The sequence below is a fragment of the Lipomyces chichibuensis genome, assembly GCF_038497645.1.
Source record: "Lipomyces chichibuensis strain CBS 12929 unplaced genomic scaffold V1513scaffold_36, whole genome shotgun sequence".
Classification (NCBI taxonomy): domain Eukaryota; kingdom Fungi; phylum Ascomycota; class Lipomycetes; order Lipomycetales; family Lipomycetaceae; genus Lipomyces; species Lipomyces chichibuensis.
The window spans coordinates 15,965-35,677 of record NW_027117488.1 but is presented as its reverse complement, the minus strand read 5'-3'; the positions used below and the strand labels follow the sequence as shown (position 1 = coordinate 35,677).

The following is a 19,713-nucleotide window of genomic DNA, read 5'->3' as shown; positions in this document are numbered from 1 at the left end:
ATTCGTATATGCAAGGTACAATAATACTATGCTGAGAATAATCTTCGAACACTAGACCGGCTCATCGGTTTTTCCGGACATTGGGATTTGGCTCCCACTCAGCATCTCACACTGAATATCCAGCGGCATCCGACGTATTTTTAGAGTAAACGTTGCGACATTACGCAGGTTCAATGATGCGGTTTTCAAGATATGTAGACTTTACGATGCTTTGAGGATGTCAACCCGTTGTGGAGCAGTTCAAGTGAATGAGATCAGTCGATAGCCATGGCACGTCTCGCGATCGAGAAGCTATAAAGCCGAGCCTTATTTGCAGTTTGTGTGGATGATGATAGTCAGCTGAAATGGCACAGAAGTGGGGAGTATCTGCCAAATTTGGCTATCTCTCGCAGACGTCCTGGCGCATTGAAGCGCAAGTTTCTGAAAAGTCCATCAGGCCACACTGGACCCGTCAATTATGTTATATCGTCGCTAGTGCAACAAAGTGGCGCTTTTATTTGAGGTAAATCCGCGTCAGGATCTCGGTATACAGCTCGGCAGCGATTGAACGTTGACGATGGCAAGTCGGGGTCAACTTCTTATCTGAAGAAACATCGCTGAGAGATACCTCCCCAGTGATAACATCGAGGCAGGAAATTATATACCCATGACTGTATGTGTGTGACTGGAGCCTGCTTGCAGCTCGTGAGGAGAAAAAGTGCGTTCAGCCCCGGCGTTCAGGGTTTGAGTATATTCATAAAATAATCTTCCATCAACAGAAATAGCTGGAATTTTATCATGCATTTTTAGACCTAGACTAAAATGTCTAGGTGCCTGTCGAGGCAAAAACACGCCTGTCCAGTAAATGGACTCGACTGCCCAGAGTGAGGGGAAATTACAACTTGTTCGAATTGGGAGGCGACACGTCGTCTTGGGCGTTTTTTTCTGTTCTATAACAGTTATCGTTGTAATATATACTAATTGTGATGTTAATTTTGGGGTATAGTAGGTCAAGCCCCCAAAAGCTCTGATCAGGCTTAGCTCATATATAATGCGTCTTGTAGCATAATGGACCATGCAAAATCAAACTTGAATTGCATTCGAGAATGTCCTGGAATTCCCATTTCTTTGTCTTATGCGCTCAAGTAACGAAGTTGCGCGTATACAATCGGAATGCCATAGTAAATCATATCATGACAGGACCATCTGTGAAGGCAATCCCTTGGTACCCACTACCACTATGACCAAGGCTAGAAAATCGCATTTCTCCGCTAGCTAATATTTAGATACCGTGCTTCTCGAAGAAATCAAGCATTAGTTTCCGATTTCCGATGTCTCAGTCTCTGCCGCGAAATGACCTGCATCGAGAAGGTGGACCTCTGCGTCGGGATTATCCTGCTTGTACGCTTCTGCACCTGCGGGAATGAAAATCTGATCATTTTTTCCCCAGACTGCTAGCACATGCACCTTGGATGTGCGGAAATACTCTTGGAATTTCGGATACAATTTTACATTATTCTCGTAGTCCTTGAATAGGTCCAGCTGTATATCTGAATTGCCAGGACGCTGCAGGAGGGCGTAGTCAAGAGTGTAAGACTCTGGCGCGATGGAAGTAGGGTCGCGCGTGCCATCGTCATACTGCCACTTAGTGGCTTCGTAGCTTAACAAGGCGGCGCCCAACTTCTGCCTATCGGCCGGCGTATTGTCGCTGGACCAAAATTCTTTGATTGGATTCCAAAATTCTCCTAGTCCTTCGGTATACGCGTTCCCGCTTTGAGTCACTATGGCCGTCACGGCATTTGGGCGATTGAGCGCGAGTCGAAGACCTGTTGGCGCCCCGTAGTCGAATATATATATAGCGAATTTGGTGAGAGAGAGTACATCGACAAAATCGATGATTGTTGCGGCCAGATTGTCGAAATTGTACTTGAACTCCACAATCGAGGGAACCGTAGTGAAGCCAAATCCGGGGAGATCCGGTAAATATGAAAATTAGTTCTTGTAGAATGCAAGTTTAAGCCGGTCCGAATCCCCATACCCTACGTTAGGCGAACGCGTCCTGAAACTCTTCTGAATGCGTTGAAATTATCTTTGCTTCAGACAACTCTTCTACTACAGTTGCTGTACTCTTTCTCAGACTACACTAAGTTATGGACAACTGCGATACTGTTACTGTGCTCGACGAGTCAAGGTTTGCGTGCGACTTCCCTGGCTGCAACACGATCTATAAGCGCAAAAGCGACATACGAAGGCATCAAAGGGAACAACGTGAATCTCGATCCCTGCTGTTCTAGGCATGTCTAACGCCACCATAGACACATCTACTGGCTTTACGTGCGACTTTCCTGGTTGCCAGAAGTCGTTTAGATACAAGAGGGCCCTAGAAAGGCATCAAAGGGAACAACGTGACTCTCGATCCCTGCTGTTCTAGGCATGTCTAACGCCACCATAGACACATCTACTGTGCGCTTTGCGTGCCACTTCCCTGGTTGCAACAAGACCTATAAGTACAAGGGCGCCCTACAGAGGCATCAAATGGAAAACCGTGAATCTCGATCCCTGCTGTTCTAGGCATGTCTAACGCCACCATAGACACATCTACTGTGCGCGACAGGTTTGCGTGCGATTTCCCTGGTTGCAAGAAGACCTATACGCGCAATGATTCGCTGCTGGAGCATCAACGGCTTCGTGCGTCTCGATCGCTAATGGACGAGGGCATCTCTAACGCTACTTTAGACAACCCTGAGAGAGTATATGCTTGTACATGGCCTGGCTGCAACAAGTCATTTGTCCGAAACAAAGAACATCGGCTACATCTTGAAAGCCACTGGAAGTGGAGTTTTGCAAATTCAGTTGTTGACGCGACAGTCGATGAGTCAGCCGATCATCCTCCGAAGAAATTTGCCAGAGAAAGATGGGTTGCCGCCATCGACCGACTAGTGCAAGGATACAGGGGCAACACATTTGGTTCATTCATTCCACCAGCTGTTATTGCACCGAATGGATGTCATCTTCCACAGAGGAGCACTACTGAAGCTGGATACATTAAGATCCAGCCAGTTGCTGTCTTTACCGGTCATGCCGATAAAGACGAGCCGAATAAAACTCGAGTCGAATTTCAGCTTGCCTCTCGAGTTGTGTGCTATCTTACAAAGAGGTAACTATTATTCGTCTCCAACCCATGATTTGTTCTCTAACTCCCGCCAGCGAGGATGACGTATATAACTTGCTCTATCGAGGTTACGAGGCATCGCACTTGTGTCATCAGCCTAAGTGCATTAATCCCGACCACCTAGTAGTCGAAACTAATCGGGCAAATATAAGCCGCAGGATCTGCTCGGTCAAAGCTGATGTAAAGATATCAGTCGACGGTCGAGATTACATCTTAAAAGCGGGAGAATGCCCGCACTCACCCCAGTGCGTTATTAGACAGGAGACTCGCGCCGCGGTTGAATTGCGCGCAAGTAGTTGAGTTGACGGTGCTTGCTCTAGCTAATTCTCTCTTGCTGCTTTGCTCTTGCTACTTTGCTGTTGCTGCTTTGCTGTTATTGAGCCTTGCTATATTCAATATTCTGTTGTACATGACCCGGCAAATCCTGAAAATTGTATAAATCGATCATATGCAGTGTCACGGTTGCTCACTATTTCAACAACGTGCCTTAAGCGCGTCAGGATTTTTAATAATGTTATAAGTCTAGCAATTAATATTTTTGCTATCATGTAGAACATTCAAGCCATCGCTGACGGTAATTGAATGGAGTTCGATCCCAACGACGTACTACGTTGGCGTTAATTCGCCTCCGTGAAGGCGCCATACAAATTTGAGAGAGAGCCCATGATATTCTATTTCGCTGCAAAGTACAGCTGGAGGAATCGATCAAGGAGCAGCTTCTCTATTGTAATCGGAACAAACGCTATGCGAATATCAATTTGGTTTTTGGTCTTGTACATGGCCTGGCTGTGCGAAGACGTTTGTCCGGAAATTCCATCGTGCACGACACGAGAAACGACACGAGAATTGGAATTCAGTAGATGACCAAGCTTTGGATGAGTCAGCCCATCATCCTCTTAAGACAGTTTCCAAACAGAGATGGATTGCCACCGTTGAAAGACTTATGCAAGGATACGAGGGGCGAAACGGCTCATATCCACCAGCCATAATTACACCCGACGGATGTCATCTCCCACAGAAGCAGCCTGACGGAAATGGATACATTAGCATCTACCCAATTGAAGCTTTTACCGGTAACGCCAGGAAGGACCAGCCAGAGAAACTAGCACAAGTGGGTGCCCATCGCGTGGTGTGCTACGTTACAAAGTGGTAACTATTTGTCTGCATCCAATGATTCGTTCTCTAACAGCCGCCAGCAACGAAGATGTACACAACTTAGTATATAGAGGCTACCACGCGTCGCACTTGTGCCATCGACCAGGCTGCATCAATAAAGATCACCTGGTCGTTGAGACAGCGTGGAATAACTATAGGCGCCGGGAATGTGCGGTCAAAGTCAATGTAAAGACTAATGTCAACGGTCGAGACTACTTTGCGAAAGCGGAAGAATGCCCTCATTCCCCGCCATGCATCATTAAACTCGAACTTCGTGCGGCTCGAATTATAGACTCTCGCTAAATCGCCGTCGTCCTTTCGCTACCGTACGTGTTCGACGCGCCAGTTGAGGAGGCTGTTGAATGGGATTTCGAACAAGGCAAGGCTGCATATAAAGACTTCAATAAGAAGGATTTGTAACTGTTTGCATCAATCACATAGATATATTAGTCAGGATAAATGTGAAATTTGAAATATCATAATCTTTCATTTTGACTTTGTACTCGCAGGAACAATAACTATATCTTAACGATACTCCTCAGAGTGTCCCCGTTACTTACTTTATATTATTACGGCTCGTCAATACCCATGAAAGGAAAACCATTGGCATGATTTTTTTGTGTTGGCGAATATCCCTCCCGCAAGCAAGCGTAGCCATTTGAAGAGCTCGATGTATCTGTAAAAAATTGTCTCTTAAAATGAATACTTGTATACTCAGCGACGGACTCGTGGCGTGCGGGTTAAGTATCCAGATATAGTGCTAGGTGATTTATTGCAAACCCTGACATGATATTTTGCGGCCAATATCGGAATCAGATTACGGTATTGGTGTGAAGAGGACGGGAAACCATGGAGCAGAAGGACAACTGACGCATTTGATGGACCGGACTCTCGGTAAAAGACATTGATTTTAGAAGGGAGTTCGACAAGCTTGATCTGCACAACAGGGGGACTCATGTTAAACTGCTTTTGCTACTCGCAATCTCCGTAAACTAAAAGGGATATTAGATTGGAATTGGAGACACATTCTGTCAGAGGAAGACCCGTTGTCCAATTTGTATATGGGATTGCATCAGTGATGATGTCAGATAATATCTATTGTGGTAACGCGACGTTGACATCAGTCTGACCAACACGATCGGTCGGCCGTCATCGTTGAGCCATATCAAAATGACGCACCGCCGGACCCGGTACAAGTTTTTGTTTATTTGTGTTTCCTTTCTTTTCGTTTGATTAAATTGAATGCAGTTCAGACGCAGCGAAGGGAGCTAATGCAGTAGCGGTGAGTAAAAATGGGTGGGTCCCTTGCGTATTCTTAGCAAATCATCGCACGGCTCTTCGATTGTGGCAGTGACATAATTTGTTAGGCATTGTCATTGATTGTAACTACCCAAGAGAGAGAGAGCTCGGGTCAACTTCATTTCTGACCCGTGTTGGCTGACTCAACTCACTTGGCTTTTGTTATCCACCGCATTAAGCAGCGCAATCCACCATCACGGCCAGCTTGCTGCCGAATAGGATTCTCTTTCGGTGTTCATTCTTGCCGAAGAGAACTGTGTGTCTATTATTTTGCATCTTGTCCTGGCACTTTATTCTTTCTATTTACATCCGTTGGCAATTGTTCCCCCCCCAACAGTGTCCTGGTGGGAATCCTAGCTGATCCCCACCTACCACGATCGCACTGCGTCAAATCTACCAGCTATAAGAATAATAACAACGATGAAAACTCCGCCGCCTCCGATATATACACAGCCGCCATCGCGGGAGCAGCGCCGCCAGAATCATCCGGCACTCAAAGTCCAGACGGCGCCGTCAATTCTCACACAGAGCCTCCAGCGCGTCGAGCCACCACCCCAGCCGCTGCCGCTGCCGCCGCCGTCCGCCGACAGCTCGTCCGAGTACGCGGCTATGATCTCGCAGGGCTCACAGCCGCAACAGCTATGGCGGTCAGCCTCCGCGATCTCGACGGCGTCGTCGGTCCGGTCGCGCAGCCTGTCGTTCGACTCTCCTACCGCCCAGACGTTCTACCGCGACCTTACTCCTCTTCCGTCCCCTATCGTTACCGCCAGTTCCCCATCGCTTAGAGGCACTTTTTACACTGGACGCTCACCACCGACGTCGACAGTGTCATCGCGCACATCGAGTCGCGTGCATTCCGGACGCCAGTTGACTGATATATCTAGAGTCGACTCTCGAGATCCACAGGTCGTGGAACCGCAACCACAATCGCAGTCGGTGCAGCGACACAAGAAAACGTATGGAGAATTGCTTCCCGCTGTCTCGCTCCCGGCCGCACCCGAAGCTAGTGGTCTAGGAGGTGACGATTCGCACCAGCAGGATAGTTTAGGACTCGGGATCTCGACTCTGCGGACGTCAATAACCCCGCCGTCGCCTACAGAAGAGCAGATCGAAGCCGTGAGACGCCAGCAATTACAAGACAACGTTGCGGGGATCGAGAGGCTTACATTACCTGTCCAAGTGCCGTCGGGACAAAGTTTAACTCCCGGGGGAAAAGACGATCATCTGAAACGAGAAAAGAATCTCGGAGGATACGCTGTTGCAGAGCATGGTGAGGAGTTTGAAGCCTATGAAGAGTCGTCGTTGCGAAAATTAATCTGGCGGGAAGTCAGACCGCTAGGAAATGGCACGTTTTCGCGTGTGGTGCTCGCTGGAATAGTCACTGGCTCTATCTATTCGGATGACGACGCGGTAGAGGACGAATTTGATGATGATGATGACAACAACGGATTGGTTGCTGTGAAAATTGTTGAGTTGGCTAGCGCCGGCGGCGCGAGTCGTGAGCGAATCGAGAGTGGTCTCAAGCGGGAAGTCGATATCTTGAAGGTCGGTATCATCTCCGTGCAATGCTGAAGCCTTTCTAACTGGACCAGAATTTGCATCACCCGTGTCTGATACACCTAATTGCATTCAAAAAAGAAGAAACGCGGGCGCTTATCGTACTGCCGTACTGTCATGGCGGTGATCTTTTCGATCTCGCGACATCGCCATGCCGCTCCGAACTACTCCAACCCGTCGTCGTGCGGCGGTTATTTGCGGAATTAGTCTCTGCGGTGTTGTATCTGCATAATAACAACATCGTTCACCGCGACATCAAGCTTGAGAACGTGCTCTTGAACGTGGAACAGAACTTGTTGTTATCAGCGATTGAGTCGAGCAAAGCTGTGACCACGCTCACTGATTTCGGATTATCGAGGCGTATTGATCCCGAGAATCCGATGTTGTCGACACGGTGTGGGTCAGAGGATTATGCGCCGCCGGAGTTAATCATGGGACAGCCATACGACGGCCGGCAGACGGATGCGTGGGCGCTAGGAGTGTTGCTGTATGCGTTAATGGAGGGCCGTTTTCCGTTTGATTTACCCCCGCCGTTAGTCGCGCCCGATGGGAGTGCGCCACCTAGTCGAAAAGCTGGTAGTGCGCGGAATCGTGTTAAACATCGTATCGCACGAGTCGAGTGGTGTTGGGTGCGATTTCGACGACGAAGAGACGGTGGGGAAGATAAGTATGACTATGACCATTCGTTGTCTTCTGACGATGACGAGGACTATGAAGACACGACGGACGAGTGGAAGGGCGCAAGGAGAGTTGTCGAGATGTGTTTGAGAAGGAAAGATTCAAGGTGGAGTGTGCGTGAGATCGCGGAATCGGAGTTCGTTAAAGGCGGGCTGAATTTTCACCTTGAGCGGCCGTGATTTGGCCGATTTATTTAACAATGTGCATGATATGGATATTTATATTTTCGGCTGTTCTTTGCATTGTATATTGGCGCATATGAGTTATCGTTTTGTATCGTACGTAAGTGCTATTTGTTAGATAGCATGACGAGTGTTTACTTGTTTTTGCATGATATTGCTCTTTTAGCATATAATACATTGCAATGCTATTAGATGATCATGGGATATTGAGAGAAGAATCAGATTAGATCAAGTTATTACGCCTCATGATTTTGTCTTGTGCTGCACCGAATCTCGCGACAATACTCCTAACCGCTTGTCCACACGTCCCGCGTGGCAGGGTAGTGAGATTTTTGTAAACGAGAATGGCAAATTGACAAAATTCTCGGCAATTGTCTTTCTAGTCATCATATTCTTCATGGTATGGAATAGGAATTTGTAGGTTTGTACTGAATACTACGAAATCCAAAAAAAAAAAAAAAGGGAACGCCTTGATGTATTATTAACGGGATCTATTACCTTAACATGTGCACGTACCTAAACGCCAATCATACCATCTAAAGTTACTTATACTTCTTCTTAATTCGATGTCCCCCGGTTGCAGTTTTCAGGACCGCAGAAGTAGCTTTATCTATAGGTTTCGACCCCTTGACAACCTTCGCCTTAATCTCCGTCTGCGCCTTCCGAAGCAAAACAGGATGACTGCCTATATACTTGCCATTCATCTCCTTAAAGGCGCGGAAATAATCTTCGGGATCTTTAAACGCAACGAATCCGTATCCTCTCGATTTGCCGGCCTGTGACTTATCTCTAATGACCCGTGCCTTTGATAATGATGGGTAATTGGAAAATGCTTTGTGGAGCACGTCGTCGGCGACATCACCACCTATGTTTCCGACGAATAATCTGAAGTGGGTAGGATCCCATTCGAGAAGGCTCGGGTCTTCCCATTGTTTCCCGCCACCTTGTCTGACGACTGTCACGCGCTTGCCGTCGGGCCTGACTGTGCTTGTGGATGGCGTGCTGCCCGGAGGAGGGGTTGCGGCTTGTGCGCCAGGATGCAACATATGGTGGGGAATATATGCCATTTGCTGCTGCGCGAATTGTGCTGCCAAGGGCATGCTGGTGGAGGGGTACAGTTGTTGTGGTCGGGAGACTGATGGTGGCGCGGAGATAGTTGGAGCAGCGTAGTAGTTTGCGCTGCTGTTAGGCGTCGTGGACTTCGGGGGACCGGAATACTTGTTGTAATTTGACATCCTGACTTGCCTTGCCTTGCCTTGCGGACTTTGGTAGAATGTGATGAAAACTGTTGTGGCTTTTATATGATGAAATGGTGGCCCTCTTGTAGAAGTTATTCACGAATCGAAAAGATTCCAGCGATCCACAGAACAGTGACATTTTGTCACTTGCACGTGATACTCTGGGTGACATTAAGGGCTGGCCGCCGAGACTACCATCACCATTTTCATATCGTCATTGACAAACGCTGCATGAGATCGCAAGTGTAATTCTACTTCGAAAATGGGTCAATTACGATGTTATTTGTAGATTGTATGGGAGCATTAAATTGCCGCGCTATTCTGTCCTCACACGCGTGGCCGTGAAGCGCATTGTGAGCCAGGGCTGGGGGGCGGGGCCATTGGCGGCTGTAGTTCGTAGTCACTAAAGAAGTGTTGGTGGATTGGGTCGCGACGCTGCCATAGCCCGCTGAGCACGCCGCAAAAAAGCGCGAACTCGCGCATCACAGCATCCGCACACTCTCGCTGGTCGTCTCGCCACCACTTCTCGTTATTTTCTTCTCTCATCCACCACAACTTCCATCACGAACCACGACTGTCAACAGTTACCGGTCAGCGCGCAGACCGCGCAATGTCCAGAATTCCCCCTTACAACCACACTGTCCACCACGTTACAGCCCCGCCAATGCCTGCCCATTTCGACCGACAAGAAATATATGACATTCGCGACGGCCCGCCCATGCACCAACAGCAGCCATCGATCGCATCACATTCCGTCATGGGTGAGCTCTTGAATAACTACGACGATGATCCTGCGGTCCATACGGTGCGTCCATGATCCGTTTGAAGTTGACTAGCTACTAATCCGTTGTATTATAGCCATCGACACCGTCTAATCGCGGCGCAATGTCGATCTCTTCACTGCTGAACAACGAGGACCCAGCGCCATCATCTGCACTTCCGAACTCGAAGCAGCCAATGTCAATGTCGACCGTCCTCTCCCGCGACCACATCGCGCCCACTACTGCTCTCTCACAGTCACAGCCACAACAGACCACCGCCTCCGGCTCCAAAAAACGAAGAAAGTCATCTCGGCCGACAGCAAATGCTTCTGACAGAGACGAAGACTACTATCCCTCCAAAGCCGCCAAACGGCGTCGCGGCCCACCAAATAGGCCTAAATCCCCGCAAAACTCTCGCATTCACCACGCTGTCGTCGACCCGGACGAAACAGAATCCAGTTCTGGCGGCTCGGCAATCGAACTCCGGCGTGCCCAGCACAAACGGGATTCGCCCCGTGCGCCTTCGCCGCTTTCCGACATTTCCTCGGTCGGCGAAAACCTTGACGACGAAGCCCAGATCCTTGTCGAGAAGGCCGCATACTTGGAGTCCGTGAGGCGGCGGTTGGCGGATATTTCGCAGCTCGCGGCAGAGGCTCGGAACCACTATCGCGCGGAGTTCCAGATTGGCCAGTTGAAGCGATATCACGATACTACAACTCGCGGGCGTGATCAGGCAAGAAATTTTTTTAGAGATGAGGCTATGGCTCTTGTTTTGTGCGAAGAGGAGGACAAGGAGCGTGAACGGACTCGGAAGTTGAAACAAGCGCAGAAGAAGAGAAAGAGTGGAGGCAGAGATGAGCAAGTTGATAGCGAAATTGGCGCCCTTGAGGATGACGAAGGTTCAGCAGAGAACCACCGGGATACGTATGTCAAGACTGAACTTGCCGATGACGCGAGTGTCATGGAGGCAGTGTCAAAGAAAGGCAGGAAAGGAAAAGGCAAAGCCAAGAAGGACAGTGCCGAAGACGAAGCAGCTGTCAAGCCAAAGAAGGGCAAAGGCAAGGGCAGGAAAGTCAAGGACGAGGAGGGCGAGGACGAAGGCGCGCCAACAAAGAAGAAGGGCAAGAGGAAAATGAAAGGGACCACTGCCGTTGTCGACGACGTCGAGGATGATGGTACCGCAGCGGCACCGATGCTCAAAATTATGCTTACCTCGAAGTCGAAGAAGTCCCACAAGTCAAAGCAGCAACAAGTCGCTCAGGCACATGCTGCGGCAGAAAAGGCTGTTGCCGCAGAAAAAGTCGCGGCAGAGAAAGCCGCCGCCGCTGCCGAGGCTGCAAAGAACGTCATGCCGACACCTAGGGAAATCAAGATGTACGCAAAGAGCTACAATACTATGTACGATGCCATCTGGCGTGATATTGCCCGAAAAGATATTCCAAAGGTTGCTCGTATCGTGTCTAGTTCGGTGACGATCAAGCAAGCAAACGCGCGCAAGACTGCACAGTTGGCTGTTAAAGAGTCCCGACGCTGGCAATTTCGGACGAACAAGAACGTCAAGGATCTCCAAGGTAAAGCACGTCGCGCGATGCGTGAGATGCTCGTGTACTGGAAGCGAAACGAGCGGGAAGAACGTGATTCGCGCAAGAAAGCAGAGAAACAGGCTCTTGACCGTGCAAAGAAGGAGGAGGAGCAGCGAGAGGCCAGACGCCAGGCGCGTAAGCTCAACTTCCTCATCACGCAGACAGAATTGTACTCCCACTTCATTGGACGTAAAATCAAGACTGATGAGATAGAAGCGGGATCATTTGGCGATGGCGTCGCGACTGACGAAAGCGAAGCGCAGATTCAGAAATCTGCTTCAGCTGAAGAACGAGCGAATAGGTCCGAGGAAGAGCACGAACTAGTTAAAGACGCGCAAAGGCGAAATATCTCTGAACTCGACTTTGACCAGGACGACGATGCCGACCTCCATCACGCTGCGTTACAGAACGCTCATTCGGCTGTTGTCTCAGCTCAGAATAGAGCGAAGATGTTTGATAACAAGCCCTCGGATGTCGACGACGAGACTGGCGAGATGAATTTCCAGAACCCAACAACGCTGGGTGAAATTGAGATTTCGCAGCCAAAATTGTTGTCCTGCACGCTCAAGGGGTATCAGTTGAAAGGACTCAACTGGCTTGTTAACTTGTACGAGCAAGGTATTAATGGTATTCTCGCTGACGAGATGGGTCTCGGCAAGACCGTGCAGTCGATCTCGGTTATGGCGTACTTGGCCCAGACGCATAACATCTGGGGCCCGTTTTTGGTAATCGCGCCGGCTTCGACACTGCACAACTGGCAACAGGAAATCACGAAGTTTGTTCCGGACTTCAAGGCATTGCCGTATTGGGGAAACGCTAAGGACCGCAAGGTGCTTCGAAAATTCTGGGACCGGAAGCAGCTGACGTATACTAAAGACGCACCGTTCCATGTACTGATTACGTCGTACCAGTTGATCGTTGCTGATGCGCAGTATTTCCAGCGAATTAAATGGCAATATATGATTCTTGACGAAGCTCAGGCGATCAAGTCGAGTTCGTCCACTAGATGGAAATCGCTTCTTGGGTTCCAGTGTCGAAACAGATTGCTACTGACTGGTACACCTATTCAAAACTCAATGCAGGAATTATGGGCACTACTGCATTTCATTATGCCGACGCTTTTTGACTCTCATGACGAGTTCTCGGAATGGTTTTCTAAAGACATAGAATCCCACGCGACAAGCAACACGCAATTGAACGAAGAGCAGCTAAAACGTCTTCATATGATTCTGAAGCCGTTCATGCTCAGACGAGTCAAGAAACATGTGCAGTCGGAGTTGGGCGATAAGATTGAGATCGACGTTTACTGTGACCTCACGTATCGCCAGCGTGCCATGTATCGTGCGTTGAAAGCACAAGTTAATTTGATCGATATTATGGAGCAAGCAGATTCCGATGACGCCAACCAGAACTTGATGAACCTCGTGATGCAGTTCCGCAAGGTTTGTAATCATCCTGACTTGTTCGAAAGGTCTGATACGAAATCGCCGTTATCGCTGGCACGATTTTCGAAAACGGGGTCGTTTTTGAGAGAGGGTAATACACTTGATGTGCTGTATAATACGCACAATTTTATAGAATATATCATGCCGAAGTTGGTGTATCGCGAGGGAATGATGAACGTCCCCGGGGAGAAGAGTAGTGCTGGGTTTAGAAGTCGGTATCTTGATCATTTGCTTAATATTTGGGAGGCAGATTACATTCATCATAATGAGGATAACAGTGAGTTGTAATTTTGTTCCTTTAGTGGATCACAACGACTAACTGGGACAGGTAATGCGTTTTCGTGGTTAAAGTTTGTTGACCGGTCTGCAAATGATATCAGTAGAGCGTTTCATGAGGATATAGTTACGCGAACAATTTCGGAACAGTATACTACTAGTCGCGGAAGATCTCTATATTTCAGTGACGAAGAGAGAAAGAATTACACTCCAACGTCAAGTTTATTTTTAGTGACGGCCAACAACGACCAGGTGCAGTTGCACGACATGACGAACGAGGGCTTTACCGAACACCTCAAGACGGTTTCGACGTCGTATTTCCGTGGGAGGAATTTGCACAAGCTTGATCCAATGGCTGATCCGGTCGCAGTTGCGCCACCAATCGAGGCTTTATGTCTAGATCCTGGCTTCGTGAGCATGCAAAACGACATTCTCTTCTCCGTGCGCTTCCGTGACATTATTTTCGGTCCAAGTCAACAAGTCGAGCAACGGCTGATTGAGAACCACGTGCCAGCGTATAGGTATCCTCTAGCGGGACTACTACCCCAGCCGTCATCTGAATGCGCGGGATATTCACCAATCCGCGTTCCACCAATGTCGAAATTCGTGACTGATTCCGGGAAGCTACTTAAACTAGATTCGTTACTGACTGAATTGAAGGCGAATGACCATAGAGTACTGATCTATTTCCAGATGACGCGCATGATGGATTTGATGGAGGAATATCTCGCGTACAGGCAATACAAATATGTTAGATTAGATGGCTCGTCGAGGCTTAGTGACCGCCGAGACCTGGTGAATGATTGGCAGACCAAGCCGGATTTATTTGTGTTTTTGCTGTCGACACGTGCTGGTGGGCTTGGTATTAATTTGACGGCTGCCGATACGGTTATTTTCTACGACAGTGACTGGAATCCGACGATGGACTCACAGGCCATGGACCGTGCGCATCGACTCGGGCAGACGAAGCAGGTGACTGTGTATCGCTTGCTTGTACGGGGAACGATTGAAGAGCGCATGCGGGATCGTGCAAAGCAGAAAATGCATGTACAACAAGTTGTCATGGAAGGCGGTGCGCAAGGCGAGGCGGCGTCTGCCACTGGTGGCGTGGATTTCCAGAAGCCGACCCGAGAGGTCGCGTTTTGGTTGCTGGAGTAGGTAGATACTTTTGTGGTACTATATTGGCGTTTGTTAGTGATATACGGCATTTGACGTGGGTATATGTATATAGTTTGAGTTGTTTGAAAAAGATCCTTTAATGCATCATATGATAATGATATTACTCCCAAGCAGAGAGTATAAGCTCGAAGTGACCCAACCCTAGCCCCACCACCCATCGCCATCCAACGTTTCGCTGTCTGCGGATCTCAGCATTTACCTCTTGTAAACTCCAGTTGTCCATGACTTCCCAGTTTCCAGCACATGGACAATGAACAGAAGACGGTAGTCGAGACGTTGATAACAATTTTATCGCGTTTACGTGCGCATTCGTTTTCTCTCACTTTCGAGTATTCGGGCAGGAGCCTGAACGCGATTCCGATAGCCCATGCTCTGCTAGACAAAGGTTACGACCGCAATGGAATGTCAAATGATCTCTGGGCGCGTTTAACGAACACATATGGGCAAAGAGCGCAGCTCTCGCAGTTTTTGTCACCAGTTGGGGGATCGTTTAGAAGAGTTTCAAGTTTGAGAGGATGTACACCGAGAACATCACTAACTTGGGACGATGTTGCAGAACGTTTTCAAAACCTCACGTTTTTGGACGAATTATCGAGGTGGACGCGTTCGTTTTATGTGGATATGTTGATGAATATGTTGGCCAGGGGCAAAACTCCGACACCAACTAATAGAAGCACAGCTTCTAGGCCAAAGAATTTGAAGGAGCTGGTAACGCTAAGTTCTATGCTAATGGAGTACAACTGTTAATGCTGATCTATATAGTTGCTAGCCCGCGATGGCCGGTTTAGTGCTGTGGGCCGGATAATGGATGACACAGGACCGGTGCCAAACTCACCGCTTCCTAATGGCATGGCAAGGCTTCATGTTGCACATATCATCCCCTTCAGTGCGAGTCATCGTAGTCCATTGAGACTTATGCTTTCTAAATTTGCAGGTCAAGATATGGAACGTTTACTAACTGGCCAAGGCATCGACGATCCATCTAATGCACTACTGTTAGATGCCACGACACATGAGGCTTTTGACGCATACAAATTTGGTCTGGAATGTCAAAATGGCCGGTACTTTCTCAGAATACTCGTGCAATCGCAATCGTTACCTTCATCAGTTTCTCGCCACTTGGAAGGCGAGGAACTCTTTTTTGGCCAAGGGCCCGAACAGGTTACGTTACCTTCAGCTCTCCTTTGCAATATCCAGCTTGCAGTTGGCCGTGTATTACGTGCTAGTGGTGCAGCCGAAACTATTGCTAAAATTCTTGAAGATGAAGAAAATCTTAAGTGCGGGAATCTGGAAGGTGATTATGGGCTTCGAGTGAATGCCGCATATCTCGAGAGAGAATTGAGAGCTTTGCAAGCTCTGGACGACTTGCCTATCGATGCACATCACAGTATTGTGGACCCCGATAGCGAAGAAGTCCTTCCCGTTGCTAGTCGTCATACAATATGCTGCACATAATATGGTATCGAGATTTTTGCATAGAATCATTCTACGCCTCGAATAGCAAAATTTTTCGGCATCAAGGTGATTGCTGAATCAGGTTGTAAAACATGGCGGACAGGAATCAGGAAGGGTTACCGAGTCCTCATAGTTAATATTCTAAATTGCTACAAGTTATCCAGCTAGCGTAAGCATATAGTGCAAACCCCGCCGACTCCTCGCAGTTCACTAGAGTAGACCCGAAGTCTAAGCCGAATTTCTCAAGAATGGCTGGTGTTATAGCAGTGATCGCTGTACTTGGAGAAGAGTAATGTGCCTAATTTCTGGATGAACTGCGAAGTACCGCTGTGTTATTACCCAAGAACAATCCACAAGCATTTGATTGAATTAGTAGCTAACAAACCGTGATGAGTTGCTTGTAATCCAACTATGCGAAGGGACAACATGTCGCCAGCATAGAGAGTCTTGTGTATCTTGGGTAATAAATAGCATTCAGGAAACCTTGGATCATCAGCAATACTTTGTCAGATGAAGTTTTTGTGTTTCCTAGGGATGATTTCATTCGGTATAGATAGTAAGATTTTACATAACTCGTTCGTAAGCAGGGCGCCATTAAATGAACGATTTTGCGATGGATGAAAGCTTATGGTTGCTTTTTTAATCGAGCAATAAATTCGTCGGCAAATTTTTGGACCTGTTTATGGAACAAAAGAAATGCCAACGTAGTCTGTACTTAAAAGCATCAAAGGCAGATTGTGATTTGATTCGCATTGTTGTATAGCCCAGCCAAAAACCCGAAGAGGCTGAGGCTCCATTGCTTCCTCGTCATTCTCTTCAGCTGCCTCAGGATGCTCAGCAGGGAGAAGCTGGAGCGACTCCAATTCCTCAGCATACGTTAAATTTCTAGCATCAGCCTCAACAGAGTCATTCAGGTCAATACCGGGACTGGTAACAGCGTCACTACCAGTAAGCTGGACATCGCTGAAATTAATGAGTGGCAAACGTTCCTGAAACTGTACCTACCTTGTGCAATATCGGATTACGTACTTGTGTATCGCTGAATTCTTAGAGGATCTCGCTCAGTTTCGCGTTCAGTGGAACGTGAACAGGTGAAGCTGAATTTGATCTCGCCATTTCTCTCGGTGTACCGTTGTGACTGAAAGTAGTAACCTGTGCAGTCGAAAATGTCATTTCTGAGCAGCATTGCAACTCGTGTCTGCAAAGCCTATCACCGGTTTGTGCACGAGTCGCAGTAGAGACATCCGTCTCATTAAATAAAATATTGTCTCATTAAATAAAATATTGGCTAATTGAGCGGCCCTTATCCTCAAAGACTGTGCTTCAAGGATAAACTTATGATCGTCATGTTACTCTAGGAATGACGACACGGCTTCAATGAACTCCTCATGAGTATCATAATGCTCGTCAAGATCATAGTTTGTACGCGTCATGGGTGTGCCACCACTTTTCAACGCCCTCTGGTTGTTGTTAATATAAATTGATGCGGCTTCGAGACGTCACCAAAATTATGGAGTGCTCACCTTGTCACGGCAAATCTTACAACTCTTCATTTGGAAAACATTTGCAGGAGCTCCTGCAACTTGTCGCGGCGCACCAAAGTTCTGCAAGAAGCACACTTTTGGCTGTAGTTCGAGAAATATAAAGGACCATTAGCGTTGTTCATAATTGCGACTAAACACTTACTATTAAACACAAGGACGAAAGCAAGGTGTATGTAAAAGCCGATTGCAGGGGACTATTGTAGTTGAGGAACCATCAAGACGCGTGGAAATATCAGGCACTGAGTAAATAACTAGGGCGAGGGTTTAGACGCGCTTAAACAGACTTTCAACGCTAGTACAAACATGGAATAACTCAAAAGCAAACTTTAGTATTATCATCCTGTACCGACCGAATCGCCAAGGGCAAGGGTTCCTTCCTATTAAGGAAGGTCTTCCTTACCGCCTCCACCGAACCAGTATAGCTCCATATTTGAGATCACGAGAGTGTCAGAGTGCATGGCACACATTGCACACCGGCTGTTCAGAAGAATAAGCATGCTGACAAGAATTGGACTGCTTTAACTTACTCAGCTGCTTGTCGCGGGCTGCGCCTTGAACCCTCTGCACTATACTTACCACTGCTGTCAGGGCGCGGGAGCGAATAATACGATACCAAATGTTTGCACATAGAATTGAAGATGAACGAAGGACAGCTACAGATCCACTGACGTTTATCGGCGTGATAGAGATTGTTTTGGTAATCTATAACGCTATCATCAATAGCGTCTGCACACTGGCCATGAAGTGACGAAATCCTCGTACAGACTTGGCTTCACACGTCCAGCTGTGAGAAGTAGATATATGACTAAGTGGAATGTGGAAGGGAGGCTGAGAGTCTTGGTCTCTATTGACCAGTCTCACGGACAATTCAGCTCTATATATACATGAACACCTCTTGAACACCTCTCTAACCGAGATGGCGACATCCTCCTCAAGTCTCCCCGCTAGCTAACACTACCGGCGAATGAACGCTAGTTACTACATTAGGGTTCGTCTGTAAATAGAATTCGCGGTAAAAGTTTGGGATCCAGAATGCGGTCTTGTGTAATTTAGAGACTGCGCGGTATGTCTGCGCACTAACAACTTTGCCCCTGAAATCCAGGATGGTCGAGGCGACATGTCCACAAGCACCTTTGAGCTAACCCTAATCCATGTATATCCCCAAACACCAAACGTTGCAGCCTCATCTACCAAACAATACCTAGCCACCCGCCTTTGTCTTTCCTTACTTGTCGCTCCTTCATCTTCTCACCTTTCTCTGCATTTGCTCCTTCAATATGGACACGCAGAACAACAATGAGGAGCTGTTGATCCCCCCAGCGGTGAGCGTCCAATCTATAAACCCCCCGCCACCACCCTTGAATCCGCCTACCAAAGACGATGTGGACAGAGCGCTGTCATTTAAAAAGTTGGTGGAACAATCATCATTTGGTATGTACAGGCATTACGCTATCAGTACTGATTGACTGACTGGTGTATTCTTATTACAGATGCTCCGGCGTTAAGGGCAACAGTAGACGATGTTAATAACTCCAATGCGTATTACATCCGCCTTCGTGAGCGATATGAGCAGAGTCTTGGTGGGTTCACTTATTTCATGCACCGCGCCCGCTAACTCTCATTTCAGGCCTGGATAATATCACATTGGCAGATGCCGTGAGAGAGTTCAGGCAGTCATTCCGGGAATTGAATGCTAAGTTAGATCGAGTGGATCAGCGGCTAAATGAGCGGCTGAATGGAGTGGAGCAACAAATGAGCAGCGTAGAACAACAAATGGTTCGGCAGGTGGAGACTAACATTCGGCTAGTGCAACAATGGGTTGCCAGAGAGGATTTAGTCAGCAAGCGATCGTACGTGTGGCGAACTAGTGGATTCCTGTTTTTCTGGCACCGCTGATTTTTGCCTCAGGAAATTAATCGTGACGCAACAAGAAAAAACCGCCCTGGCAGCGAGGTGCCCTTTGTAGATGGCAGTAGGCCATCTTCTAAAGTACTTTGAGCATTGCATTTGCATGGTATCTGATACCTTTAGGGCCTTCCGGCATTAACGTCCGCGGCGGACATTGATTCCTTGACCTTAGAGCAAGCACGGGAATTAGCCGTTGGTCACGGCATCCGCGCTGCCCGGATGAGTGAAGAGAGAATAAAGGATCGCCTGACGGCAGACTTGGGCTTCAGCGTTCAGCAAATTTAATTGTAACATTTGTTGCC

The 19,713-nt window shown here is 47.9% G+C and overlaps 10 protein-coding genes across 10 annotated transcripts; 6 read left to right on the top strand and 4 right to left on the bottom strand.

Annotated features, from left to right (window-relative positions):
* Window positions 1–1,293: 1,293 nt before the first annotated feature.
* V1513DRAFT_433246 (Alpha/Beta hydrolase protein) lies at window positions 1,294–2,277 on the bottom strand (the record flags this gene model as incomplete). Its single annotated transcript, XM_066896436.1, has 2 exons — window positions 1,294–1,911; window positions 2,227–2,277. The coding sequence occupies 2 exons, from the start codon at window positions 2,275–2,277 to the stop codon at window positions 1,294–1,296; spliced, it is 669 nt and encodes a 222-aa protein (XP_066751728.1).
* V1513DRAFT_450612 (zinc-binding loop region of homing endonuclease-domain-containing protein) lies at window positions 2,172–3,682 on the top strand (the record flags this gene model as incomplete). Its single annotated transcript, XM_066898841.1, has 2 exons — window positions 2,172–3,136; window positions 3,187–3,682. Coding segments are annotated over exons 1-2 (845 nt in total), but the record flags the coding sequence as incomplete, so codon positions are not given.
* A 137-nt stretch (window positions 3,683–3,819) lies between these two features.
* On the top strand, window positions 3,820–4,695 carry V1513DRAFT_450611 (zinc-binding loop region of homing endonuclease-domain-containing protein). Its single transcript, XM_066898840.1, has 2 exons — window positions 3,820–4,300; window positions 4,348–4,695. Exons 1-2 carry the CDS (start codon window positions 4,095–4,097, stop codon window positions 4,607–4,609), a joined length of 468 nt encoding a protein of 155 aa, XP_066751726.1. The 5' UTR covers window positions 3,820–4,094; the 3' UTR covers window positions 4,610–4,695.
* A 201-nt stretch (window positions 4,696–4,896) lies between these two features.
* On the bottom strand, window positions 4,897–5,349 carry V1513DRAFT_450610 (uncharacterized protein). Its single transcript, XM_066898839.1, has one exon. The coding sequence runs from the start codon at window positions 5,261–5,263 to the stop codon at window positions 5,021–5,023; it is 243 nt and encodes an 80-aa protein (XP_066751725.1). The 5' UTR covers window positions 5,264–5,349; the 3' UTR covers window positions 4,897–5,020.
* A 447-nt stretch (window positions 5,350–5,796) lies between these two features.
* V1513DRAFT_486520 (kinase-like domain-containing protein) lies at window positions 5,797–8,271 on the top strand. Its single transcript, XM_066900500.1, has 2 exons — window positions 5,797–7,150; window positions 7,198–8,271. Exons 1-2 carry the CDS (start codon window positions 6,026–6,028, stop codon window positions 8,017–8,019), a joined length of 1,947 nt encoding a protein of 648 aa, XP_066751724.1. The 5' UTR covers window positions 5,797–6,025; the 3' UTR covers window positions 8,020–8,271.
* A 79-nt stretch (window positions 8,272–8,350) lies between these two features.
* Window positions 8,351–9,422, bottom strand: V1513DRAFT_200568 (uncharacterized protein). The gene is made up of 2 exons (XM_066894333.1): window positions 8,556–9,422; window positions 8,351–8,491 (listed from the first exon to the last, which is right to left on the bottom strand). Exon 1 carries the CDS (start codon window positions 9,255–9,257, stop codon window positions 8,565–8,567), a length of 693 nt encoding a protein of 230 aa, XP_066751723.1. The 5' UTR covers window positions 9,258–9,422; the 3' UTR covers window positions 8,351–8,491; window positions 8,556–8,564.
* Window positions 9,423–11,393: 1,971 nt separating this feature from the next.
* Window positions 11,394–14,483, top strand: V1513DRAFT_383597 (SNF2 family N-terminal domain-containing protein; the record flags this gene model as incomplete). Its single annotated transcript, XM_066895147.1, has 2 exons — window positions 11,394–13,326; window positions 13,378–14,483. The coding sequence occupies 2 exons, from the start codon at window positions 11,394–11,396 to the stop codon at window positions 14,481–14,483; spliced, it is 3,039 nt and encodes a 1,012-aa protein (XP_066751722.1).
* A 264-nt stretch (window positions 14,484–14,747) lies between these two features.
* On the top strand, window positions 14,748–15,959 carry V1513DRAFT_427024 (uncharacterized protein; the record flags this gene model as incomplete). Its single annotated transcript, XM_066896199.1, has 2 exons — window positions 14,748–15,212; window positions 15,267–15,959. 2 exons carry the CDS (start codon window positions 14,748–14,750, stop codon window positions 15,957–15,959), a joined length of 1,158 nt encoding a protein of 385 aa, XP_066751721.1.
* Window positions 15,960–16,988: 1,029 nt separating this feature from the next.
* On the bottom strand, window positions 16,989–17,980 carry V1513DRAFT_450598 (uncharacterized protein; the record flags this gene model as incomplete). The annotated part of the gene is given in 5 exon segments (XM_066898838.1): window positions 16,989–17,134; window positions 17,202–17,293; window positions 17,330–17,419; window positions 17,483–17,512; window positions 17,518–17,980. Coding segments are annotated over 4 exon segments (358 nt in total), but the record flags the coding sequence as incomplete, so codon positions are not given.
* Window positions 17,981–18,780: 800 nt separating this feature from the next.
* Window positions 18,781–19,696, top strand: V1513DRAFT_427022 (uncharacterized protein; the record flags this gene model as incomplete). Its single annotated transcript, XM_066896198.1, has 5 exons — window positions 18,781–18,934; window positions 18,994–19,083; window positions 19,131–19,357; window positions 19,412–19,492; window positions 19,535–19,696. 5 exons carry the CDS (start codon window positions 18,781–18,783, stop codon window positions 19,694–19,696), a joined length of 714 nt encoding a protein of 237 aa, XP_066751719.1.
* Between the last annotated feature and the right edge of the window lie 17 nt (window positions 19,697–19,713).